Source organism: Pithys albifrons, chromosome 25 (assembly GCF_047495875.1).
Source record: "Pithys albifrons albifrons isolate INPA30051 chromosome 25, PitAlb_v1, whole genome shotgun sequence".
NCBI lineage: Eukaryota > Metazoa > Chordata > Aves > Passeriformes > Thamnophilidae > Pithys > Pithys albifrons.
The window spans coordinates 1,254,309-1,278,625 of record NC_092482.1 but is presented as its reverse complement, the minus strand read 5'-3'; the positions used below and the strand labels follow the sequence as shown (position 1 = coordinate 1,278,625).

Below are 24,317 nucleotides of genomic sequence, written 5' to 3'. Positions count from 1 at the left end.
GTCCCTGCACCGAGAACTGTCCCTGCACCCCAGGACTGTCCCTGCACTCAAAAACTGTCCCTGTCCCCCGAAATTCTCCGTGTTCCCCAGGAATGTCCCTGTCCCCAAAACTGTCCCTGTCCCCCGGGACTGTCCCTTCAGCCCAGGACTGTCCCTGTCCCCCAAAACTGTCCCTGCACCATAAAACTGTCCCTGTCCCCCAAAACTGTCCCTGCACCACAAAACTGTCCCTGTCTCCAAAACTGTCCCTGTCCCCAAAACTGTCCCTGTGTCCCAGAACTGTCCCTGAGCCCTAAAATTCTCCGTGTCCCCCAAGAATGTCCCTGTCCCAAAAAACTGTCCCTACACCCCAAAACTGTCCCTGCACCCCAGGACTGTCCCTGTCCCCCAAAATTCTCCCTGTCCCCCAGGACTGTCCCTGTCCCGCACTCCTGTCCCGTTTCCCGATGCTCGCGGGGCCGGAGCGGCGGGATCGGGGCCGGGGGGTCCCCGGTGCTCCCGGGGATGGACGGCGGGTCCCGGGGCGGGGGGTCCCCGGTGGGGCCGGAGCGGGGGGAGTGTCGCGGCCCGGGAGCGCGCGGGGGCGGCGGGAGCGCGCGGCGCGCCCTCGCCCGGGGCCGGGACCGGGCTCGGGACCGCGAGGCGGAGCCCGGGAGCGGCGGGAGGCGGCGGCTCCGGCCCCGCAAACTTTCCCGGAGCGGCGGCGGCGGGGCCATGGGCCGCGGGCCGCGCTGAGCACCATGAGGGGCTGCCCCGGCGCGGGGGTCCCGCTGCTGCCGCTGCTGCTGCTGCTGCTGCGCTGCCCCAGCGCCCCCGCCGAAGGTGGGTCCCAACGGGGGCACCGGGAGGGCACCGGGGGGGCACCGGGCCCAGGGAGCGCCCCCCGCGCCCGCCACTTTGCGCAAAGTTTTGCACGGGACCGACCGGGACCGGGGGGGCACCGGGAGGGAGGACGGGGGGGCACGGGGGGCGTGACCGAGAGGGCACCGAGGGGGACGTCGGGGGTGGGACCGAGCGGGGAACCGGGAGGAGAGCGAGGGGGCACCGTGGGGGGAACCGAGGGGTACCAGGGGGGGCACGGGGGGGCATCGGGCTGGGGTCCGGAGTCCCCGGGGGCTGCTCGGTTGGAAGTGGCGAGACCGCCCCCTCTCCGGTTCTCTCCCGGTGCCCCCTCGGTCCCCCCCGGTTCTCCCCCGCTCCGCGATCGCCCGCCGGGACTGGGGGCCGGACTGGTCTGCACTGGGAGGCGCTGGGCCGGAGCGGGCTGTCCTGCCCGTCCCAGGGCTCCGGTACCGCCGGGGGCAGCGGGGCCGGCGGGACCCCGAGTTATGGGGGTTCCGTGCCCGGCGGCACCGGGAGGTTTCGGGGCGCGGGGCGGGCGCGGTGCCCACGGGGCGGGTGGGTGGCTGGGTGGGTGCGTCCCCGTCGCTCCCATCCACATTCTCGACGTGCCGCACCCAGCCCAGCCCCGGGGGGAGCCCCGACAGCCCCCGGGCCTCGGCCGGGCACTGGGACAAGGCCGGTGGCCCCAGAGTGGGCACCGGCAGCCCCAAAAGTTGGAACCTGCTGCCTCTGTGCAGCCTCGTGCTGGGGGGCAGCTCCGGTTTGGGGGCAGCTCCGTGCTGGGGGGGCAGCTCTGGCACCAGGGGGTTGGGAAGCAAATGCCTGGTGGGCTGAGCCCGTGTGGGGTGGTGGGACAGGGACATGGGGACACACGGGGTGGTCTCCACCCCTGGCACCCCACGGCTCGCCCTGCTGAGGGTCTGTGCCAGGGGAGCTCCCGGCTGGGGACACACCAGTGCCCCCCATCCCTGGGGCCAGATCTGTGACCAGCAGCCCCAGCTTGGGGCAGCCCCGTGGGCACGTGGCCCGTGGGCTTGGCCAGACATCTGCGGGCAGCCCAGGCCCTCCGCGGTGGCACTGCCCACCAGAGCAGGCTGGATCCCTCACCGCCCTCCCCACGGATCTGGGGGAGCAGGCAGGGCCAAATCCCAGGGCACAGAGCCCGGATCTGAGCAGGAGCCGGATCCCGGTGGGATTTGGCCCTGCCACTCACCCGTCCCACCTGCCCTTCGCCCCGGGGGAGCCCATGGCAAGCTGTGCCCGTGGCACGGGCAGACCTTGAGCTTTGGCTGCCCGCCACAGCTGCACCTTCCCTCGTGGGATCCCCTCCAGCCAGGGGGGCGAGAGCTGCACCCCACACTCGGGGGGCTCCCCCCTCGCTGGCCCTGCTGTCCCTGGCTCAGAGGCCTTGAGGGTGGCAGGTGCCAGCCGTGTCCCCCGGCCATGAGGCCACCCCGGCAGCTGCCGCCACCCGGGGCTGTCACTCAGCCGTGGGGCGCTGGCAGCGGCCAGGGGCAGGACAGCGGACCCCTGCCCGACCCCCGTGTGCCTCCGTGCCCCCTGTGCCGGGGGGGATGGCAGCGGGGCTGGTGGCCATGGGGACAATGCCGGGATCGGTGGCAGGGTCGGTGCCCGGGTCGGTGCCAGGGTCTGGCGGGGGCGTCTCCGCGCTGAGGTGTCGGGGGGCGCCGGGGGCCGCGGGCGCGCCGGGGCTGGGCTGTGCCCGCCAGCCCTGCGTCACCCGCTGCTCCCCAAACACGCCCGACCTGAAAAGGCGGTTCCTGCCGGGAGCGGGCGGCCGGGGCCCCGTGCCACCCGCGCCCGTGACTCACCCGCCCGGGGCCTGGCACCCAGGGCGGGCTCCGCGCCCCCCGCCCTGCCCCGCTGCCACCGGCACGGTCGCGCTGCCAGCAGCCCCCCCACACTGGCCCCGGCTGTCGCCGCTCAACAATCGGGGCTTGTCTCGGCGTGGCCCCCCCGCCCGCGTGGGCAGAGCATTCCTGCCATCAGCCCCCGCTCCGGCCCCCCAGCTCGGCACGGCGGGGCTGGGGGTCCCAGCCCGGCCCTGCAGCCCCCGGTGCCCGCCGTGTGCCCCCCGTGTGCCGCTGTCCCTCGAGCGGCGCCGGTGCCAGGGCGGGCGCAGCTTTGCCGCGTGCCGGGTGGGAGCCGGGGCAGCCCACGCTGCAGGAAGCCCATCGGAAGCTGTTGGGAGCAGCCCCGGAGATAAAGGGAGGCCGCGGATCCGCAGCATTTCCTGCGGGGGCCGCAGCTCCGGGTCCCGCGGGGGCGAAGAGGGGTCGGGAGAGGAGGGATTGGGAAAAGGAGAGGTCGGGCTCGGGGTCCCGCTGAGCTCCCGCTGTCCCCCCAGTCTGCACCGGCACCGACATGAAGCTGCTGCGACCCTCCAGTCCCGAGAGCCACTACGAGACCCTGCGGCACCTCTACCAGGGCTGCCAGGTGGTCCAGGGCAACTTGGAGCTCACCTACCTGCCCCCCGACGCCGACACCGCCTTCCTCAAGGTGTGCAGCGGGAAAAACCTCGGGAATGCCTGGGGAGGGGGAGGCCGGGGGTCCAGCCCGCCCCTCACCCGTGTGCCCCCACCCCAGGACATCAAGGAGGTGCAGGGGTACGTGCTGGTCGCGGAGAACCAGGTGGGCGGGCTGGAGCTGCAGAGCCTGCGCATCATCCGCGGCACGCAGCTCTTCCAGGACCGCTACGCCCTGGCCGTGCTGGGCAACGCCGGCCCCGCCGGCTCGCCGGGACTGCGCCAGCTCGGCATGAAGCACCTCACAGGTGGGCACACCCCTGGCACAGGCACGGGGGGCTCAGGGGGATGGGTCAGTGCTCCTGGGGCTGGGGGCTGCGGGGTCCTGCTGGGGATGGGTGAGTAGAGTGGCAGGTCCCCGTCCAGGTCTGGGTGTCCCATCCAGGATTGGGAGCTCCCCATGGAGGGGCAGGTCCCCGTCCAGGTCTGGGTGTCCCATCCAGGATTGGGAGCTCCCCATGGGGGGGCAGGTCCCCGTCCAGGTCTGGGTGTCCCCATCCAGGATTGGGAGCTCCCCATGGAGGGGCAGGTCCCCGTCCAGGTCTGGGTGTCCCATCCAGGATTGGGAGCTCCCCATGGGGGGGCAGGTCCCCATCCAGGTCTGGGTGTCCCATCCAGGATTGGGAGCTCCCCATGGAGGGGCAGGTCCCCATCCAGGTCTGGGTGTCCCATCCAGGATTGGGAGCTCCCCATGGAGTGGCAGGTCCCCATCCAGGTCTGGGTGTCCCATCCAGGATTGGGAGCTCCCCATGGGGGGGCAGGTCCCCGTCCAGGTCTGGGTGACCCCTGCCAGCACTGGATGCTCTAATGGAGTGGTGGGTGCTCCTACGGAGTGGCAGGTCCCTGCCCAGGACTGGGGCTCCCCATGGGGCTGCAGGACCCCGCTGTCCCCATGCTGACCCCCCCACCTGTCCCACCCCAGAGATCCTGAAGGGAGGGGTGCACATCGAGAGGAACCCCCAGCTGTGCTTCCAGGAGACCATCGTGTGGAGCGACATCCTGCACCGGCACAACGAGTTCCGTGGCGAGATCCGGGTGGAGAGCGCCCGCTCCCGCAGCTGTGAGAGCCCTGGCGGGCAGGGTGGGGGGCTGTGGTGCCCACAGGGAGCGGGTCTGGGGGCTTCCAGACCCCCCCCTCACATTTCCCCCCACGCAGGTCCCGACTGCTGGGCGCTGTGCTCCGAGGGGCACTGCTGGGGCGAGGGGCCACAGGAGTGCCAGACGTGTGAGTGCAGAGCCTGCAGTGGATCTGACCCCCCAGGGACCCCCAAAGCCCCACAGGCTCCTCCCAAACCCCTGGGAACCTCCTTTCCTTCCCTCTGCATGTCCCTGCTGTGCTGATCCCTACTTGCCACCTAAATCTTGCCCTTAGAGACCCTCTGCACCTTCCTCTTGCCCCACTAAATCTGTGCCCCATAGACCCCTAAAATCCCTGTCCAGGAGACCTCAGTTTACACCCCAAAATCCCTGTCCCATTGGCCCCTATTTGCTGCCTAAATCTCACCCCCAGAATCCCCCTGACATTCTGCTTGCCCCCCAAATCCCCGTTCCACTGACCCCTAAGGGACACCTAAATCCCTGCCCCAGAGAACCCTAAAATTCCTGACCTGGGAGTCTCCAGTTGCCCCACAAATCGCTGCCCTGGAGATCCCCCCTTGCCCCCCCAAATCCCCACCCCACTGCCCCCACTTCCCAAATCCCCTCCCTCCACAGGAGCCCAGATTTTTGCCCTGAGAACCCACCTACCCTTCCAGTGCCTCATCCTGGGGCCCCCCTCATGGCCCACAGAGGGCCAGCCACGGGGGTCCCCGTGCCCAGCGTGCCCCTCTGTGCCCCCACAGTGACCAACAGCATCTGCCACGGCTGCCCCCGGTGCAAGGGCACGAAGCCCACGGACTGTTGCCACGAGCAGTGTGCCGCCGGCTGCACCGGCCCCAAGCACTCCGACTGCCTGGTGAGCACGGGCAGGGGGCACCGGGGGGCACGGGGGGTGCTGGGGTCTCACACTGTCCTTGCCCCCAACCCAGGCGTGCCTGAACTTCAACAGGAGTGGGATCTGTGAGCTGCACTGCCCGCCCCTCGTCATCTACAACTCGGACACCTTCGAGTCGATGCCCAACCCTGACGGGCGCTACACCTTCGGTGCCAGCTGTGTCACCCAGTGTCCCTGTGAGTGACACCCCGGGGAGGGGGGCTGGGGTGGGCCAGCACGGCCCTGACACCCCTTTCTGCCCCCTCTACTCCCCCAGACAACTACCTTGCCACGGAGGTGGGGTCCTGCACCCTCGTGTGCCCCCAGAACAGCCAGGAGGTCACGGTCAACAATGTCCAGAAGTGTGAGAAGTGCAGCAAACCCTGCCCCGAGGGTAAGCAGGGACCCCTGGGCTCTGGGGGGGCTCTGGGGACCCCAAGGGTGAGGGTGAGCAGCCCCACTGTGTCTTTGGGGGCTCTGGGGACCACAGGGTTGCAGGTGAGCAGCCCCCTGGTGAAGCTCTGGGGACCCCAGGGGTGTGTGGGGTGGGTCCATGGAGGGCAGGACGGGAGCAGGGAGTGTTTTGGGGGGATGGGGGTCCTGGCAGAGCCCCCCAGCCCTGCTGTGCCCCCCCAGTGTGCTACGGGCTGGGAGTGGATTTCCTCAAGGGTGTCCGTGCCGTGAATGCCTCCAACATCCAGCACTTCTCTGGCTGCACCAAGATTTTCGGGAGCTTGGCCTTCCTGCCCGAGACCTTCGCTGGGTAAGCACCTCATCCCCATCTCTGAGCCCACCAGCACCTCCCAGGACCCCCCCAACCTCCCTCCCATCCCTGCCAGGGACCCCAGCACCAACACACCACCCCTGGACCCCACCCTGCTGCGGATCTTCGAGAGCCTCGAGGAGCTGACGGGTGAGAACTGGGGGAGAGGGGGCTGGGGGGCTTCAGATCTGGGGGGGACATGGGGTGGTGACACTCTGGTCCCCTCAGGCTTCCTCTACATCGCTGCCTGGCCACCCGACTGGAAGGATCTGGGAGTCTTCCAAAACCTGCGGGTCATCCGGGGCCGTGTCCTGCACAAGTGAGGGAGGGCAGGGACATGGGGACACAGGGGGACATGGGGGGACATGGGGGGACATGGGGGGACACAGAGGGGCATGGGGGGACACAAAGGGGCATGGGGGGACACAGAGGGACATGGAGAGACACAGAGGGACATGGGGGCACACAGAGGGACATGGGGGGACACAGAGGGGCATGGAGGGACACAGAGGGACATGGAGGGACACAGAGGGACATGGGGGGACACAGAGGGATATGGGGGGACACAGAGGGACATGGGGGGACACAGAGGGGCATGGAGGGACATGGAGGGACACGGAGGGACATGAAGAGACACAGAGGGACATAAAGGGACATACAGGGACCCAGAGGGGGCAAGGGGGCCGCATGTCTCACCCGTGGGTGTCTCGGCAGCGGCGCCTACTCGCTGACGCTGCGGGACCTGGCGGTGCAGGCGCTGGGACTCCGGGCCCTGCAGGAGATCAGCAGTGGGATGGTGCTCGTCCACCACAACCCCCAGCTCTGCTTCCTCCAGAAGGTGCCCTGGGACAGCATCTTTCGCAACCCCCGCCAGCGCCTCTTCCAGACCCACAACAAGCCCCCCGAGCAGTGCGGTAAGTGCTGCCTGGGCAGGCTGAGAGGAGAGGGTGGACCCCCACCCTATTCCTGACAGACCCCCCTGGTGCTGAGGGACCCCCCCACGTGCTGATGGTGCCCCCCCTGCAGAGAGCGAGGGGCTGGTTTGCTTCCACCTCTGTGCCCAGGGGCACTGCTGGGGCCCCGGTCCCACCCAGTGCGTCGCCTGCGAGCGGTTCCTGCGCGGCCAGGAGTGTGTGGCCTCCTGCAACCTCCTGGATGGGTGAGTGGAGACCCCCGGGAATGGCAAGCAGAGCCCCCCACACACACCATGGTCTGCAGAGGGGTCCAGGAACCCATCCCTGCACCTTCTGCCTGCAGAGCCATCCGGGAACACGCCAATGGGACACGGTGCCTGCCATGCCACCCCGAGTGCCAGCCCCAGAACGGCACCGAGACCTGCTTCGGATCGGTGAGGGTGGGGGAAACACACCCACAGGGTGAGGCAGGGGGTGCCCACCGGGGCCCTGGGTGCCTCAAACCCCCCCATCCCTGCAGGAGCCAGACCAGTGCGTGGCCTGTGCCCACTACAAGGACGCCCAGCAGTGTGTGCGGCGCTGCCCCAGCGGGGTCAAGGCCGACGCCTCCTTCGTGCCCATCTGGAAATACCCAGATGAGGACGGAGTCTGCCAGCTCTGCCCCACCAACTGCACCCACTCGTGAGTCGGGGGGTCCCCAGCGGGGTGGGGGGTCACAGCTGGCAGCAAGGGGGTGCTGACAGCGCCGTGCCACACACCGTGTCCCCAGGTGCACCATCCGGGATGAGGACGGATGTCCCGTGGACCAGAAGCCGAGGTAGGAGCGTGGATGAGCCACCCCACCCCGACCCTCACCCCTCGGGGTGCCAGGGGTCCTCCATGCCCACAGTCACCCCCTGCCCCACAGCCAGGTGACGTCCATCATCGCCGGCGTGGTGGGGGCTCTGCTGGTCATCGTCCTCCTCCTCATCACCGTCATCTGCGTCAAGCGCCGGCGGCAGCAGGAGCGCAAGCACACCATGAGGCGCCTGCTGCAGGAGACCGAGGTGGGGCCTCCTGGGGGCACAGGGATGGACCCCCAGCACCCAGGGGGGCCAGGAGCCAGGGCCCCTCACCCCTCTGTGCCCCGCAGCTGGTGGAGCCACTGACACCCAGCGGGGCCCTCCCCAACCAAGCCCAGATGCGGATCCTCAAGGAGACAGAGCTCAAGAAAGTGAAAGTTTTGGGTTCTGGTGCTTTCGGCACCGTCTACAAGGTGAGGGGTGGGGGCCACTGCAGTGGGATGGGACCCTCCCTGCTCCACACCCCCTCACCTGTGTGTCCCCCCCCTCAGGGCATCTGGATCCCCGACGGGGAGAGCGTGAAGATCCCAGTGGCCATCAAGGTCTTGCGGGAGAACACGTCGCCCAAAGCCAACAAGGAGATCCTGGACGTGAGTGTGGCAGCGGCGCTGGGGGGGAGCAGAGCCAGGAGGGGCCCCTGCCCACCCTGACCCCCACCATGACTGACCCCTGCCCGCAGGAGGCCTATGTGATGGCAGGGGTGGGCAGCCCCTACGTGTCCCGGCTGCTGGGCATCTGTCTGACCTCCACGGTGCAGCTGGTGACGCAGCTGATGCCTTACGGCTGCCTCCTGGACTACGTGCGGGAGAACAAGGACCACACCGGCTCCCAGGACCTGCTCAACTGGTGTGTGCAGATCGCCAAGGTAGGATGGGGGGTCTGGAGGGACCTGGGGGGTCCTGGGGTGGGCCAGGGACAGCCAGACGTGTGCCACCCCCAGGGGATGAGCTACCTGGAGGAGGTGAGGCTGGTGCACCGCGACCTGGCCGCTCGCAACGTCCTCGTCAAGAGCCCCAACCACGTCAAGATCACGGACTTTGGGCTGGCGCGGCTGCTGGACATCGACGAGACCGAGTACCACGCTGATGGGGGCAAGGTGGGGCACGGGGACCGTGGGGCTCCCCTCAGTGCCAGCCAGCCCCCAGCCCTGCTCAGCTCTGCCCCCTCCCCGTGCCAGGTCCCCATCAAGTGGATGGCGCTGGAGTCCATCCTCCGCCGGCGCTTCACACACCAGAGCGACGTCTGGAGCTACGGTACGTCGGGGTGTCCCCATCCCCGGGGGTTCAAGGGGTGTCCCGGGGCACTGCTCACCCCCAGCCCCACCCCTGCCCCCTCCAGGTGTCACCGTGTGGGAGCTGATGACGTTTGGGGCGAAGCCGTACGACGGGATCCCCGCGCGGGAGATCCCCGACCTGCTGGAGAAGGGCGAGCGGCTGCCACAGCCACCCATCTGCACCATCGACGTGTACATGATCATGGTGAAATGTACGGGCAGGGGGCACGGGCAGGGGACACGGGGAGGGGACACGGGGACATGGTCCTGGTGAACTGTGCGGGCAGGGGACACGGGGAGGGGACACGGGCAGGGGACACAGGGAGGGGGCACGGGGACATGGTCCTGGTGAACTGTGTGGCCAGGGGACATGGGGAGGGGACACGGGGACATGGTCCTGATGAACTGTGCGGGCAGGGGACACGGGTATGGCACAGGGACAGGTGCCACAGTGCCACCTGCCCCTGGCACTGACAGTGCCATCCCTGCTCTCCAGGCTGGATGATCGACTCCGAGTGCCGGCCCAAGTTCCGGGAACTGGTCACCGAGTTCTCCCGCATGGCCCGCGACCCCCAGCGCTTTGTGGTCATCCAGGTACGGGGTCCCTGGGGGCCTGGCACCCTGGCTGGCACCCCAGGGTGGGCACTGACCGCTGTGTGCCCCCCAGAACGACCTGGTGGGGCTGCCTGGCTCCATGGACAGCACCTTCTACCGGGCGCTGCTGGAGGAGGAGGACATGGATGACCTGGTGGACGCCGAGGAGTACCTGGTGCCTCACCACGGCTTCTTCAGCGCCGACACCTCCACCACCTACCGCAGCCGCATGTCCTCCGTGCGGGTACGGCGGGGCCGGGGGGCCCTGCCCCTGGCACGGGTGTGGGGTGCCCTGGGGGGCCAGGACCCTGCCCCTGGCACGGGTGTGGGGTGCCCTGGGGGTTGGGACCCTGCCCCTGGCACGGGTGTGGGGTGCCCTGGGGGGCAGGACAGCCTTTGGGTGACTCCTTGTCCTCTCCCACCCCCAGAGCACGGCGGAGTCTCCGGCTGATGTGGAGGAGGGCGAGGGCTTGTCCTCCTTCCCCTTCCCTGCCCAGGGCCTGGCAGAGGGTCCGGAGGGCCCCGTGCCAGAGGCACCAGAGGGGGACGGGGGGCCCAAGGCGGCCCTGCAGAGCCCCCCGGGGCGGGAGCCCGGCCCCCTGCCCCGCTACAGTGAGGATCCCACCGGGCTGGCGGATGAGGACAGTGAGGACCCCGAGGGGTTCCCCACCCCAGCCCCCCACAGCACCACGCCAGGTACGGGGGCAGGTGGGTGGCACCCTCGGGAGGGGTGTCTGCCTGCCCTGTCCCCCCGGGGGTCCCTGACGGGTGTCTGACCCCACAGAGTACGTGAACCAGGCCGGGCAGCGGCCGCCCCACCCGCCGCCATCGCCGCCGGACAAGCCCAAGGGGCACCAGGGCAAGAACGGGCTCATCAAGGACCCCAAACTGCCCTTCCCGGGGGGGCCCTTCGGCCACGTCGTGGAGAACCCCGAGTACCTGGCACCGCCCCCCGGGCCCTTCAGCCAGGCCTTCGACAACCCCTACTACTGGAACCAGGACCCCCCCAAGGGCGGGGGGCCCGAGGGCGGCCCCGGCGCGACCCCCACGGCCGAGAACCCCGAGTACCTGGGCCTGGCCGGGCCCGACGCCGCGGCCGTGTAGGAAACGCCCCCGACTGCGCCGAGGCAGCTCAGGGAGGGACGAGCCACGGGGCTGGGCACTGTCCCCTCTGCCCGGGGGTGGCACCGGCCACGGAGGGCTGGGAGAGCCCAGGACGCTGAGGGACAGCGAGGTGTGGGGACAGAGGGGCAGCCGTGGTGACCCCACGCCGGGGACGGTGAGCGGGGCCAGCACAGCCTGGGAAGGACAGACTGGCACTGCCACCCCCGAGGCTCCCCTGCCACCCACCAACCCTGCAGGGCTGTCCCGGTGCCCGGGGCACCGCTGGGGACACACGGACTGGCACTGAGGCCGCCGGGCACGTCCCGGCTCCCCGGGGCTCTTGGGAAGCACTGGGGTGTACATTTGACAGTTGTACATTGGTTGTTTTTTCTACTCCCCTTGTCTGTGGTTCTCCATCGGATCCAGCTCCACCTCCTGAGGAACAGAATGTCCCTTCCCTCCCTTGTAATTCCCTTTTCCATTGGATTCAGCTCCATCTCCCAACGACCAGGGTGTTCCTTCCCTTTCTTTCCTTTCCTCTTCTCTTTCCCCTTCCATTTCTTACCCCCTTTTCTTTCCTTCTTTTTTCCCCTTTTCTTTTGCCTTTTTATTCCTTTCCCTTCCCCTCCTGCCACTTGCCTGAAGGGGAAAATTCCTGATCCCACCAACCCTGGGCAGGTCCCAGGCCTCCTGTCCCACCCCCATTCCCGAGGGACACAGAGGAGCCACATTCTCCATGTTTCATTCCACATTCTCCGTCCTTTATTCCGCCCCAGCCCTTGGGTTTATACACAGTATAGAATAAATAGGGGCCCCCCCGCCCCGAGGCCAAGGGCAGGGTCATTCCAGGCAGGAAGCAGAGCCTGGGAATGGGGAGAGAGGGGGATAAACACCCTTGTGGCCCTGGGGCCCCAGTGCCCCCGCCCCGGTTAAACAGTGACAGAGGGACTGTAATCATTAACAAACCCCGGGAGTGCCCAGCCAGTGGAGTCCCCTTGGAATTCACCTGCTGGGAGCGGCAGGGACCCCCCAACACCCAGGCTGGGACCCCCAACACCCAGGCTGGGACCCCCAACACCCAGGCAGGGACCCCCCAACACCCAGGCAGGGACCCCCCAACACCCAGGGTGGGACCCCCAACACCCAGGGTGGGACTCCCAACACCCAGGCAGGGACCCCCAACACCCAGGCTGGGACCCCCCAACACCCAGGGTGGGACCCCCCCAACACCCAGGCTGGGACCCCCAACACCCAGGCTGGGACCCCCCCCAAACCCCAGGCTGGGACCCCCAACACCCAGGCTGGGACCCCCCAACACCCAGGCTGGGACCCCCAACACCCAGGCTGGGACCCCCCCAAACCCCAGGCTGGGACCCCCCAACACCCAGGCTGGGACCCCCAACACCCAGGCTGGGACCCCCCAACACCCAGGCTGGGACCCCCAACACCCAGATTGGGTCACCCCAACACCTGGATTGGGACTCCCAACACCCACGCTGGGTCACCCCAACACCCAGGCTGGGACCCCCCCAACACCCAGGGTGGGTCACCCCAACACCCAGGCTGGGACCCCCCCAACACCCAGGGTGGGTCACCCCAACACCCAGCCTGGCCCCCCTGTTCAGGGGGCACCCCAAATTCCCAGGGGTTCAGGGAGGGAGGCCACAGAAAAGGGGGTGCTGTGGGGATCCCCTGGTTTGGGGGACCCCCTGTGCCCCCCAGGGGGGGCAGCCGACAGAGGAGAGGGGGTAGAAGGCAAAGACAGGTGGGGGGACCCCTCAGGCCATGGATGGGACACAACAGCCCCCCAGTGCCACCAGTGCCACAACCAGTGTCCCCTGGAGGCTCCCAAGTTCCCCCCATGTCCCTGGTCCCTCCTGGTGCCCTCCAGTCATGCAGGAATTGAACAAAGGCAGGGAGGGGTGAAGGGGGATGCCCAAACACCCCCGGCCCTCCTGGATGTCCCCAGTGCCACAGGAACTCAGGGAAGGCAGCGAGGGGCAGCGTGGGGGGACCCCACTGTCCCTGGGGGGCTACAGGAGGGTGCAGGGGGGGCGGCTGTTGGTGATTTTCTCCAGTGGCTCCCCATTCCTGGCTCTGCGGATCGCCTCGATCAGCTGGGGGGACACGGGCAGGGTCACGGGAGGGGCACAGGAGGGGGGGGGGACACTTGGCCACCACCCCTGGAGGTCACACAGGGACAAATCCCGGCCATGGCAGGGCAGGGGCTGCAGGATCCGCCCCCTCCCCACTCCCACCCGGAGCGGGTCCTGGCAGGAAGGGGAACAATTCCTGCTGGGATCGTGATGCTCCAGGGCTGGTGGGGGTGGTGACAAAACAGGGACCCCCTGGGCGAGCCCCCTCCCTGGGGGGGTCACTGCAAACCACCCCCCACCCCCGGGCCCCCCGGGGTGGCACTCACGTCCTTCTCGTAGGGAAAGCCGCCGTTCTCCAGCTTGGAGAAGACGAGCTGCCCGTTGATCTCGATCTCAAAGGCACCTGGGGGCACACACAGGCCCAGCCCTCAGCTCTGTGCCCCCCTCCTCACCCCACAGGCAGTGCCACCCACCCAAACCGTGCCCCCCACCCCACCACCGGGCTGGCCCAGCACTCAGGGCACCCCCGGGGGCTCCTGCAGACCCCAAATCCCGCACCCAGAACGCCCCTGGGGATGGGCAGCAACCAGAGCAGAGCCCCGTGCCCAAACCCAGTGGGGGGTTAACCCCTCCCTCCCTGCAGTGCCCCCCGGAGCCCCCCGGGGGCGCTGTGGGGTCTCACCGGTGCCCCCGAGGCGGGACTCGATCTCGATGTCGGGGTACTCGTCCCGCACGGCGCTCGCCAGCTCCTGGTACGTGGGCTCGAAGCCACAGGGCTCGCTGGGGGGGTGGGGGTGTCAGGGGGGTCCGAGGCACACGGGGAGCCCCCGGGACCCCCCAGCACCCGCCTGTGCCCCCCCAACAGCTCAGCAGCCTCCAAACCCCCCCAAGAGCCCCCCAACACCCCCCCTCCTCCCCACAGGCCCCCCGTGTCCCATAACAGGACGAGCCCCTGTTACCTCATCAGCTCCTACTGCCCTCACCCTGTAGAGCCCCCCAAACCCCAATAACCCCCCTCCTTACCCCCCAAACCCCAATAACCCCCCTCCTTACCCCCCAAACCCCAATAACCCCCCTCCTTACCCCCCAAACCCCAATAACCCCCCTCCTTACCCCCCAAACCCCAATAGCCCCCCTCCTTACCCCCCAATAACCCCCCTCCTTACCCCCAAACCCCAATAACCCCCCTCCTTACCCCCAAACCCCAATAACCCCCCTCCTTACCCCCCAAACCCCAATAACCCCCCTCCTTACCCCCCAAACCCCAATAACCCCCCTCCTTACCCCCCCAAACCCCAATAACCCCCCTCCTTACCCCCCAATAACCCCCCTCCTTACCCCCCAATAACCCCCCTCCTTACCCCCCCAAACCCCAATAACCCCCCTCCTTACCCCCTAAACCCCAATAACCCCCCTCCTTACCCCCCAATAACCCCCCTCCTTACCCCCCAATAACCCCCCTCCTTACCCCCCAATAACCCCCCCCTTACCCCCCAAGCCCCCACAGCCCCTCCCTCAGCCCCCAACTCTCCCCCACCCTGCAGAGCCCCCCAAGACCCCCCGATAAAACCTCCAATCCCCAAATCCTCCTCCCCGGCCCCCCAAACCCCCCAATACCCCCCTCCCCAGCCCGCCCTTCAGCCGCCAGGCCCCTCCTCCCCTGAGCCCGCCCTGCCGCTCCCCAGTTCCCCCCGTTCCCTCTCCCGGTGCTCCGGTACCCCTTTGCCCCGTCACCCCCGGAGGCCGCGGGGTGCCCTCGGTGCTCCCGGCTCGCCTCCCCGGCAGTGCCGGCGCTCACCAATACTCCACCACGATGCGGACCCGCCGCTCGGCCCCGTTCCCGTCCTCGGCCCCGGTCCCGGTCCCGTTCCCGTCGCCGCCGCTCATGGCCCCGGTCCCCCCGCGCCGCCGCTTCCGGGTGTGCGCTCACGTGACGCGGCGCTTCCGGCCGCTCTGCGCCACTTCCGGCCGCTCTGCGCCGCTCGTCTCGTCTGCTCCGAGACCGCCGGAGGACCCGCCGTGACCCCAGTGACCCCCCCCGGGGCACCCAAAGCGACCCCCGGGGACCCACCCAGGGACCTCAAACGACACCCACGGGGGTCTCCACTGCCCCGCGGGGGTCCTGCAGGGCCTTGTGCCCCGCCCCGACCCCCGGGATCATCCATGGAGCATCCCCCGGGACCCCCGAGGGGACCCCCCGACCCCCCGCTCTGTCCCCGCAGGACCCACATGCGAGACCCCCCCCCCATGTCCCACCGAGTTCCGGTACCCCAGAGGGGGGTCCCCACGTCCCACCCGCACGTGACCCCCACGAACACCCCCCACCCCACGGGGTGTCCCCTTTGCCGACCCCCCGGGACCCCCGTGGGGCCCTTCCAGCTCCCCCCATGGGGGTCCCGGGGGACCCAAACCCGACACGCTGGGGCTGGAGACCCCCGGGGGGCGGGGGTGGGGGGGTCCACGGGGTCCTTTGACATCCCGGGGGTCTCTGTGTCCCCTCTCACACCCCGGGGGTCCCTCTGTCCCCTCTGACACCCCGGGGGTCTCTGTGTCCCCTCTGACACCCCGGGGGTCCCTCTGTCCCCTCTGACACCCCGGGGGTCTCTGTGTCCCCTCTGACACCCCGGGGGTCCCTCTGTCCCCCCTGACACCCCGGGGGTCCCTCTGTCCCCTCTGACACCCCGGGGGTCTCTGTGTCCCCTCTGACACCCCGGGGGTCCCTCTGTCCCCCCTGACACCCCGGGGGTCCCTCTGTCCCCTCTGACACCCCGGGGGTCTCTGTGTCCCCTCTGACACCCCGGGGGTCCCTCTGTCCCCTCTGACACCCCGGGGGTCCCTCTGTCCCCTCTGACACCCCGGGGGTCTCTGTGTCCCCTCTCTCACCCCGGGGGTCCCTGTGTCCCCTCTGACACCCCGGGGGTCCCTCTGTCCCCTCTCACACCCCGGGGGTCTCTGTGTCCCCTCTGACACCCCGGGGGTCTCTGTGTCCCCCCCCACTTTGGCCGCCCCGGGGTCCCCCCGGTGCATTGTGGGAAACTCCCCATCCCTCCTTGGGGGGCTCGGGGCGGGGGGTCCGGGGGGTCCCGCGGGGGGGGGGCCGGGCAGGGGGCCGGGCAGGGCACCCTCCGCGGGGGTCGGGGGGCTGGGGGGCACCCCCGGGTGTGCGGGGGGGCCGGGCCGGGCCGGGCAGCCCCCGGGGCGCGGTGATGTCAGGCGGGGGCGGGGATGGGCAGGTAGATAAAGGAGGAGAACAGGAATGCCCGGTCGGTCCGGCGGGAGGGCGCGGGACGCGGCGGGCGCGGGGCAGGTAGGACAGGACAGGAGGGGCCGGGCCGGGGGCTCGGGGAGCTCGGGGGGCTGCGGGGCTGGCCGGGCTGTGCGCCCCGTCCCGCCGGGAGCGACCCCGGAGCCCCCGGGGTGTCCCTGCCCTTCCCTCTCCCCGCCTTCCTCCCGGCTCTTCCTCCTCCTCCGCCACCCGCTGTGGCTCCCGGTGCCCTCCGTGCCCCTGGGCAGGCTTGTCCCCCCTCCTGGGCACCCACCGGGACCCCCACCCCCAGCTGGGGGGCGCGGGACCCTGTACCCTGATCCTGGTGGCCCTGGGACCCCTCCCTTATCCCCGGTGGCTCTGGGAAGTTGTCCCCTAATCCTGGTGGCCCCAGGACCCCACCCCACAGTCTCAACATCCCCCTGCCCCACAGTCCTGCGGCCCTGGGACCCCCTCCCTTATCCCTGCTGGCCCTGGGACCCCCTCCCTTCTTGGTGGTGGCTCTGGGACTCTGTCCCTTCTTGGTGGTGGCTCTGGGACCCCCTCCCTCCATCTGGTGGCCCTGGGACCCTGTCCCTTCATGCTGGTGGCTCTGGGACCCCGTCCCCTCCATCTGGTGGCCCTGGGACCCCGTCCCCTCCATCTGGTGGCCCTGGTCCCCCTGCTCTGTAATCCTGGTGGCCCCTTCTGGCCCAGCCTGGTGGTCCTGACCCCCTCCAGTCCCCCACCCCATAACCCTGGTGGGTCCTGTCCCCGAGTCCTGGGTCCCCCCCGTTTGTCCCCGACTTTGGGGACACCCTGTGTGTCCCCATGCCATGGTCACACCCCCCAGAGCCCCATCACGGCCACCAGGACAGGGCTGGCACCGGGGTGACCTGAGGCCACGGGGATGTCCCTGTCCCAGGGCCCTGGGGGTCCCCATTGCCACATCCCCCGTGTCCCCCACGTGGCTCGGGGTGACCCTGCACTGTGTCCCACCCTGGGCACCCCTGGCTGTCCCCCTGTCCCCGTGTGCCCCCAGGGCCTGGCCAGGCAGGAGGACCCGGCACAGCCAGGGCAGGGAGCGGGGATGGAGCAGAGTGTTCCGATGGGATGGGGTGGGATGGGATGGGATAGGATGGGATGGGATGGGATGGGATGGGATGGGATGGGGTGGGATGGGATGGGATGGGATGGGGTGGGATGGGATGGGATGGGATGGGATGGGATGGGATGGGATGGGATGGGATGGAAGGTCCCAGTGGGATGGTGGGGATGGGGTGGGGACATGGTGGGGACAGGGATGGGATGGGGATGGGATGGAGGGGCCTGGTGGGATGCTGGGATGGGGACAGGGACATGGCAGGGAGAGGGCTGGGATGGGGATGGCACCGGCCATGGACTTGGCCCCGGGAGGTGGCAGGAGGTGGGAGCTGGGGACAGGGAGGGACAGGAGGGACAGGAGGGACAGGGAGGGACAGGCCGGGCGGGCAGAGGGTCAATGATTAACCCGGGCCCGTCGGAGCACTGTCCCTGTGTGCCACCAGTGTGGCCGCGGGTGCCACGTGTGTGTTCCGTGTGCCACGTGCTGGCGGGGCCTGGCACACCCCACGGCCCTGCCGGGGTCACTGCGGTGCCCGAGCCCCCGAGCGGCACCGTCCGGGCACCGGCACCGGCACGGGGGGTCTGGGGGCCGTGCCAGGGGGGCTGGCGGCGGTTCCCACGGCGGGCGCCGGCCCCGCGCCCCCGGATGCCAGGGCGGTGAGGTGGAGCTGGGAGCGGCCGCCAGAACTGGTTTGGCCGGACCCGAGGAGGTGTCTGGGCTGAGGCACCACCACACTCCCGCTTCCTGCTCCCCACGGTGCCAGCATGGCATGGCCTGGCATGGCACAGCTTGGCATGGCACAGCTTGGCATGGCACGGCCTGGTGCAGCTCAGCCTGGCATGGCTCGGCCTGGCATGGCCTGGCATGGCACAGCTTGGCATGGCACGGCCTGGCATGGCACAGCTTGGCATGGCACAGCTTGGCATGGCATGGCCTGGCATGGCACAGCTTGGCATGGCACAGCTTGGCATGGCATGGCCTGGCATGGCACAGCTTGGCATGGCTCGGCCTGGCATGGCCTGGCCTGACATGGCTCGGCCTGGCACGGCTTGGCCTGGCACGGCTTGGCCTGGCATGGTTTGGCCTGGCAAAGCTCAGCCTGGCACAGCTCAGCCCAGCCCAGCCCAGCTGGTGTCCCTGGTGCCCCCAGACCCCCAGTGCTGCCATGAGGGTCCCATGTGGGCTGTGGGGGATTCTCAGCTGTCTTTCACAGGGCTCTGCTCACCCCAGTGTCACACCCCTGTCCCCAGCACAGGGACCCCCCAGAGCGATGCCCCCGAGCCCCTGGCAGTGCCAGACCCGCTCTGTCCCCACAGATAATGCCATGGAGGGGGGGGCTCAGCAGAGCAGCCTCCGGGAGCCCCCCGGGCCGGAGCAGGACGGGGTCCCCGGAGAGCGGGACGGGGCCGAGGGACCACCCGAGGTCAGGCGGTCCCAGCCCCTCTTCATCCATGGCAGCAGGTGGGTGGGTGGGTGGGGAGGGGTCCGGGGGGACTCGGGGGGGCTCAGGGGGTGGTGATGGGGGGCACAGAGCTGAGCCCCCCCTGTGCCCACAGCCGGACCCTGCCCCAGGAGGAGCCGCGCGCGGCGTCGCTGCCCACCATCCCCAACCCCTTCCCGGAGCTCTGCAGCCCCTCCAACTCGCCCATCCTCAGCAGCCCCGCCCTGGGGCAGGGACCCCCCCGCGAGGGCACCTCCCACGTGAGTCAGGGGGCTGGCAAAGGGGTGCCCTGGGGCAGGGACCCCCCCGCGAGGGCACCTCCCACGTGAGTCAGGGGGCTGGCAAAGGGGTGCCCTGGGGCAGGGACCCCCCGCGAGGGCACCTCCCATGGGAGTCAGGGGGCTGGCAAAGGGGTGCCCTGGGGCAGGGACCCCCACGGTGGGGACACCTCCCATGGGAGTCAGGAGCCAGGGGAGGTGATGGGGGGCTCTGGAAAAAGGAACCCCCTCACAAGGGCACCTCCTACATAAATCAAGGGTCAGGGGGCTGGGAAGAGGGGGGGTCTCATCCCTGGGGCAAGGACCACCTCCAGCACGAGCTCAGGGGACAGAGGACAGGGAGGGGTCTCACTCTGGTTCTGGGGGTTCCCCTCCCTCTGTGGGGTCTCTGACGCCCCCCGGCCCCGTCCCGGTGCCGCAGGTGGTGAAGGTGTTTGGCGAGGACGGTGCGTGCCGGTCCCTGGAGGCGTCCGCGGGCACCACAGCGCGGCAGCTCTGCGAGACCCTGGTGCGCAGGACGCGGGCACTGCACGACCACAGCTGGGCCCTGGTGGAGCTGCACCAGCACCTGGCGCTGGGTGAGCCCCGGGGTGGGCACGGGGGGGCTGGGGCTGGGCAGGGCTGAGGGGGGACCCCCCTGACCCCAGCTGAGCCCCCCAGAGCGGTGCCTGGAGGACCACGAGTCGGTGGTGGAGGTGCAGAGCTCCTGGGCCCCCGGCGCCGACAGTCGCTTCGTCTTCCGCAAGAACTTCGCCAAGTACGAGCTCTTCAAGAGCAACGTGGTACGTGAGCCTGGAGGGACGGGGTGTTCCCAAACCACGGGCACCCCCAGCACCCCCCGGGGCTCTGCTGACCCCCCTGTGCCCCCAGCAGTCGCTGTTCCCCGAGGTGATGGTGTCCAGCTGCCTGGAGGCCAACAAGAGCATGGCACACTCCGAGCTCATCCAGGTATGGGCGCCGTGCCCTGCCATGCCCTGGGGACCCTGCTGTGACCCAGGGACCCTGCTGTGACCCAGAGACCCTGCCATGCCCTTGGGACCCTGCTGTGACCCAGGGACCCTGCCATGCCCTGGGGACTGTGCCATGTCCTGGGGACCCTGCTGTGACCCAGGGACCCTGCCATGCCCTGGGGACTGTGCCATGTCCTGGGGACCCTGCTGTGACCCAGGGACCCTGCTGTGACCCAGGGACCCTGCCGTGCCCTGGGGACTGTGCCATGCCCTGGGGACCCTGCTGTGACCCAGGGACCCTGCCGTGCCCTGGGGACTGTGCCATGTCCTGGGGACCCTGCTGTGACCCAGGGACCCTGCTGTGACCCAGGGACCCTGCCATGCCCTGGGGACCCAGCTGTGACCCAGGGACCCTGCTGTGACCCAGAGACCCTGCCATGCCCTGGGGACCCTGCTGTGACCCAGGGACCCTGCCGTGCCCTGGGGACTGTGCCATGCCCTGGGGACCCTGCTGTGACCCAGAGACCCTGCCATGCCCTGGGGACCCTGCCGTGCCCTGGGGACCCTGCCATGCCCTGGGGACCCTGCCGTGCCCTGGGGACCCTGCCGTGACCCAGAGACCCTGCCGTGCCCTGGGGACCCTGCCGTGCCCTGGGGACCCTGCCATGCCCTGGGGACCCTGCCGTGCCCTGGGGACCCTGCTGTGACCCAGAGACCCTGCCATGCCCTGGGGACCCTGCCGTGCCCTGGGGACCCTGCCATGCCCTGGGGACCCTGCCGTGCCCTGGGGACCCTGCTGTGACCCAGAGACCCTGCCATGCCCTGGGGACTCTGCTGTGCCCTGGGGACTCCACTGTGCCCCAGGGATCCCACCATGCCCTGGGGACCCCACCATGCCCCGGGGACCCCGCAATGGCCCTGGGAACCCCACCATGCCCTGGGGACCCCCACCATGCCCTGGGGACCCCACCATGCCCCGGGGACCCCGCAATGGCCCTGGGGACCCCACCATGCCCCAGGGATCCCACCATGCCCCGGGGACCCTGCCATGCCCTGGGGACTGTGCCATGCCCTGGGGACCCTGCCATGCCCTGGGGACCCCGCCGTGCCCCTCAGTCCTCGTTTTCCCCCCCAGAACTTCCTCAACTCCGGGAGCTGCCCCGAGGTGCAGGGGTTCCTGCAGCTGCGGGAGCCGGGGCGAAAGGTCTGGAAGCGCTTCCACTTCTCCCTGCGCCGCTCAGGCCTCTACTACTCCACCAAGGGCACCTCCAAGGTGAGGGCACGGGGGTCTTGGGGCGGGGGGAGCACACAGGGGGATGTGGCACCCTGACACCCCCCGCCCCCAGGACCCCCGACACCTCCAGTACTTCGCTGACCTCACCGAGTCCAACATCTACTACGTGACCCACGGCAAGAAGCTCTACGGGACCCCCACCGAGTTCGGCTTCTGCATCAAGGTGGGGATGTCCCCACATGGCCAGAGGTCCTTCCTTGGCCTTCCCCTGTCAGGGGGTGTCTGTCCCCCCAGGGCCACCCGGGGCTGCCCCGTGACGGCCCCGGCCTGTCCCGCAGCCCCACAAGGCGCGGGGCGGAGTGAAGGGCCTGAAGCTGCTGTGCAGTGAGGACGAGCAGAGCCGCAGCTGCTGGATGGCCGCCTTCCGGCTCTTCAAGGTGAGCCCTGACCGGGTGGTGCCCACCCTGTGCCGGGGGAGACCAGGGCGGTGCTGGGGAGGGAGCGGGAAGGATGCACAGAGGGATACACAGAGAGATGCACAGAGGATTTGGAGGAATGCAGGAGGGATTCTGGAGGAATACTGGGGGATGCTGGGGGGTAGGTGGGGGGGTGCCAGGGGATGCTTGGGGGACACTGAAGGGATGCTGAGAGGATGCTGGAGAGATGCAGGAGGGATGCTGGGGGGAATATGGAGGGATGCTGGGAAGATGCTGAGAGGGTGCTGGGAGTTTGTCCCCATCCCAGTGCTGGGAGATATTTGGGATGGGTGTCCTTGTCCCCATGTGGGGCAGATGCAGAGGTCCCTTGTCCCTGCACTGTGTGATCACAGAGGTCCCTGTCCCCACACTGGGGGGCTGTGGAGGTCCCTTTTCCCCCTGCCCACCCTCTGGGCCCCCCCAGCTGACGGGGCTGCTCCCCCCCAGTATGGGATGCAGCTCTACCGCAACTACCAGCAAGCACAGGCACGGCTGAGCCCACCCCCCTGGATCGGCCCCACGCCCCTGGTGAGTGTCCTGTCCCCCCCACTGCCCCCCGCCCGTGGGGACCCCCCTGTCACCCCCATTCCCACGCAGAGAAGCGTCTCGGACAACGCTCTGGTGGCCATGGACTTCTCGGGGTGCACGGGCCGGGTGATCGAGAACCCCAGCGAGGTGCTGACGGCGGCCCTGGAGGAGGCACAGGCCTGGAGGGTGAGTTGGGGTGCAGGGGGGCGAGGGTGGTCCCCCTGAGCCCACCCTGAGCCCACCCTGACACCCACCCCTTGCTCTGCCCGGCCAGAAGAAGACGACGCACCGGTACAGCCTGCCCGCCGCCTGCCACAGCTCCCCGCTCAGCGCCGGTGAGCAGGGGGGGCTGCACCCAGGGGGGTCCCTGCCCCGGGTGGGGGCACCCCCCGAGCCTGACCCCCACCTCCCCACAGCCATCCACCGCACCCAGCCCTGGTTCCACGGGCGCATCTCCCGCGAGGACACCCAGCAGCTCATCGGCCGGCAGGGCTTGGTGGATGGGTATGGCACCCTGGGGGGGCACTGGGGTCCCTGGGGGTGACATGGGACAGCATGGGGGAACGTGAGCCCAAGGGTTATGGGGCCCTGGGGGTCACGGGGGCATGCAGGACACCTGTGGGGATGGGGGAGACTTGCTGGGGCAGGGAGGTGGCAGCCCCCAAGAGTGGGAGCCTGGGGTTGGGGGGTCACACAGGCTCCCAGGGCTACCAGGGGGCACCAGACCCGCAGAGGCTGTGGGGGGTATGTCAGACCCTGTGGGTGACACAGAGGGGGCAGAGGGGCCAGCGGTGACACCCCTTGGGACTTGCAGCGTCTTCCTGGTGCGGGAGAGCCAAAGGAACCCCAAGGGCTTCGTCCTGTCCCTGTGTCACCTGCAGCGTGTCAAGCACTACCTCATCCTGCCCGTGAGTGGGGCCTGGGGGGGCTCGGGGGGCTGGGGGTGCCATGGGGTGGGGTCCTGACCTGCAGCCCCCCGGCAGAGCGAGGAGGAGGGTCGGCTCTACTTCACCATGGACGATGGGCAGACGCGCTTCGCCGACCTCATCCAGCTGGTGGAGTTCCACCAGATCAACCGCGGGATCCTGCCCTGCAAACTGCGCCACTACTGCACCTGCGTGGCCCTCTGAGCCCGCTGGCACAGAGCTTTGGCACGGCCTGGCACTGCCAGCATAGCTTGGCACAGTCTGGCACTGCTGGCATGGTTTGGCACAGTCTCACTACCGATATGGCACGGCTTGGCACAGCCCAGCACCACCAGCATGGTTTGGCACAACCTGGCATTACCAACGTGGCATGGTTTGGTACGGCCCAGCACCACTGGCGTGGAATGGATTGGCACAGCCTGGCACCAGTGGGATGGTTTGGTGCAGCCTGGCACTGCTGACATGGCACAGCCTGGCAACACCAGCATGTTTTGGCACAGCTGGGCACCACTGACATGGCAACGCTCAGCACAGCCTGGCACTGCTGGCATGGTTTGCCACAGCCTGACACTCCCAGCATGGCACAGCTCGGCACAGCCCAGCACCACCAGGGTGGTTTGGCACAGTCTGGCACCGCCAACATGGCACAGCTCGGCACAACCGCCATCGAGACCCGCCACACTCAAGCACTTTCTCCCCCCACCCCACAGCACCGGCCCCGAGTGTCCCTGTGGGGGCCTGGCACTCCTCACCCCCACACCAGGGGGTTTCGGGGTCCCCAGGAGCAGGGCCCGGGGTGGGGGGCGAGGGGGGCACCCACCAGCGCGTCCCCCACGTCCCCACAAGGCCAGTTGAACTGGGACGTGTTTTATACCAGTGACAATAAAGGTTATTTTTGCAGAGCTCCTGCCTCGTCCCCTGCAAAGGCAGAGCCAAGGGGGCCGGGGAGGGAGGGCCGGTGCCCACAGCCCCCGCTGCCGGTGGCACTCGCTGGCAGTGTCCCCATGTCCTGCCGTGCCCCCACAGTGCCCCAGGTCCCGCACAAAGGCCGCTCTGTGTGCCCAGGGCACCACGTGTGGCTCAGCCACAAGGCCACGCAAATCCCCGGGGAGGGGGCGGATTATCCAGGGGGGATTAAGGGCCTGGATTTGGGGGGGCCGGGGCTGGGGCAGCTGCTATAAAGGCGGG

At 69.4% G+C, this 24,317-nt stretch overlaps 3 protein-coding genes across 4 annotated transcripts; 2 read left to right on the top strand and 1 right to left on the bottom strand.

Annotated features, from left to right (window-relative positions):
- Window positions 1–628: 628 nt before the first annotated feature.
- On the top strand, window positions 629–11,244 carry ERBB2 (erb-b2 receptor tyrosine kinase 2). The gene is made up of 27 exons (XM_071577093.1): window positions 629–822; window positions 3,212–3,363; window positions 3,451–3,637; window positions 4,312–4,449; window positions 4,546–4,614; window positions 5,231–5,343; window positions 5,417–5,558; window positions 5,639–5,755; window positions 5,998–6,124; window positions 6,201–6,274; window positions 6,353–6,443; window positions 6,839–7,038; window positions 7,151–7,283; window positions 7,382–7,472; window positions 7,559–7,719; window positions 7,808–7,855; window positions 7,946–8,084; window positions 8,171–8,293; window positions 8,372–8,470; window positions 8,560–8,745; window positions 8,821–8,976; window positions 9,058–9,133; window positions 9,219–9,365; window positions 9,650–9,747; window positions 9,821–9,991; window positions 10,176–10,443; window positions 10,532–11,244. The coding sequence occupies exons 1-27, from the start codon at window positions 741–743 to the stop codon at window positions 10,849–10,851; spliced, it is 3,708 nt and encodes a 1,235-aa protein (XP_071433194.1). The 5' UTR covers window positions 629–740; the 3' UTR covers window positions 10,852–11,244.
- A 913-nt stretch (window positions 11,245–12,157) lies between these two features.
- On the bottom strand, window positions 12,158–14,882 carry MIEN1 (migration and invasion enhancer 1). The gene is made up of 4 exons (XM_071577094.1): window positions 14,746–14,882; window positions 13,630–13,727; window positions 13,274–13,350; window positions 12,158–12,968 (listed from the first exon to the last, which is right to left on the bottom strand). The coding sequence occupies exons 1-4, from the start codon at window positions 14,832–14,834 to the stop codon at window positions 12,885–12,887; spliced, it is 348 nt and encodes a 115-aa protein (XP_071433195.1). The 5' UTR covers window positions 14,835–14,882; the 3' UTR covers window positions 12,158–12,884.
- Window positions 14,883–16,200: 1,318 nt separating this feature from the next.
- Window positions 16,201–24,031, top strand: GRB7 (growth factor receptor bound protein 7). 2 transcript variants are annotated; one of them, XM_071577176.1, is made up of 15 exons: window positions 16,201–16,254; window positions 18,613–18,757; window positions 18,853–18,997; window positions 19,437–19,593; window positions 19,676–19,797; window positions 19,886–19,963; window positions 21,101–21,238; window positions 21,312–21,422; window positions 21,538–21,636; window positions 22,123–22,203; window positions 22,273–22,389; window positions 22,481–22,538; window positions 22,620–22,707; window positions 23,018–23,111; window positions 23,187–24,031. In XM_071577176.1, the coding sequence occupies exons 2-15, from the start codon at window positions 18,621–18,623 to the stop codon at window positions 23,331–23,333; spliced, it is 1,572 nt and encodes a 523-aa protein (XP_071433277.1). In that variant the 5' UTR covers window positions 16,201–16,254; window positions 18,613–18,620; the 3' UTR covers window positions 23,334–24,031. The 2 variants fall into 2 exon arrangements, with proteins under 2 accessions (XP_071433277.1, XP_071433276.1); XM_071577175.1 differs by having other exon boundaries at window positions 22,478–22,538.
- Window positions 24,032–24,317: the final 286 nt, after the last annotated feature.

Bases quoted from the DNA above. Each gene is read 5' to 3' on its own strand.
- ERBB2 (XM_071577093.1), top strand. From the start codon at position 741: ATGAGGGGCTGCCCCGGCGCGGGGGTCCCGCTGCTGCCGCTGCTGCTG. The intron at 7,284-7,381 runs GTGAGTGGAGAC...TTCTGCCTGCAG, and splicing joins TCCTGCAACCTCCTGGATGG to AGCCATCCGGGAACACGCCA. The intron at 9,134-9,218 runs GTACGTCGGGGT...TGCCCCCTCCAG, and splicing joins GAGCGACGTCTGGAGCTACG to GTGTCACCGTGTGGGAGCTG.
- MIEN1 (XM_071577094.1), bottom strand. From the start codon at position 14,834: ATGAGCGGCGGCGACGGGAACGGGACCGGGACCGGGGCCGAGGACGGG. The intron at 13,728-14,745 runs GTGAGCGCCGGC...CCACCCCCCCAG, and splicing joins CGCATCGTGGTGGAGTATTG to CGAGCCCTGTGGCTTCGAGC. The intron at 13,351-13,629 runs GTGAGACCCCAC...GTGTGCCCCCAG, and splicing joins GTCCCGCCTCGGGGGCACCG to GTGCCTTTGAGATCGAGATC.
- GRB7 (XM_071577175.1), top strand. From the start codon at position 18,621: ATGGAGGGGGGGGCTCAGCAGAGCAGCCTCCGGGAGCCCCCCGGGCCG. The intron at 19,594-19,675 runs GTGAGCCCCGGG...TGAGCCCCCCAG, and splicing joins GCACCAGCACCTGGCGCTGG to AGCGGTGCCTGGAGGACCAC. The intron at 23,112-23,186 runs GTGAGTGGGGCC...GCCCCCCGGCAG, and splicing joins AGCACTACCTCATCCTGCCC to AGCGAGGAGGAGGGTCGGCT.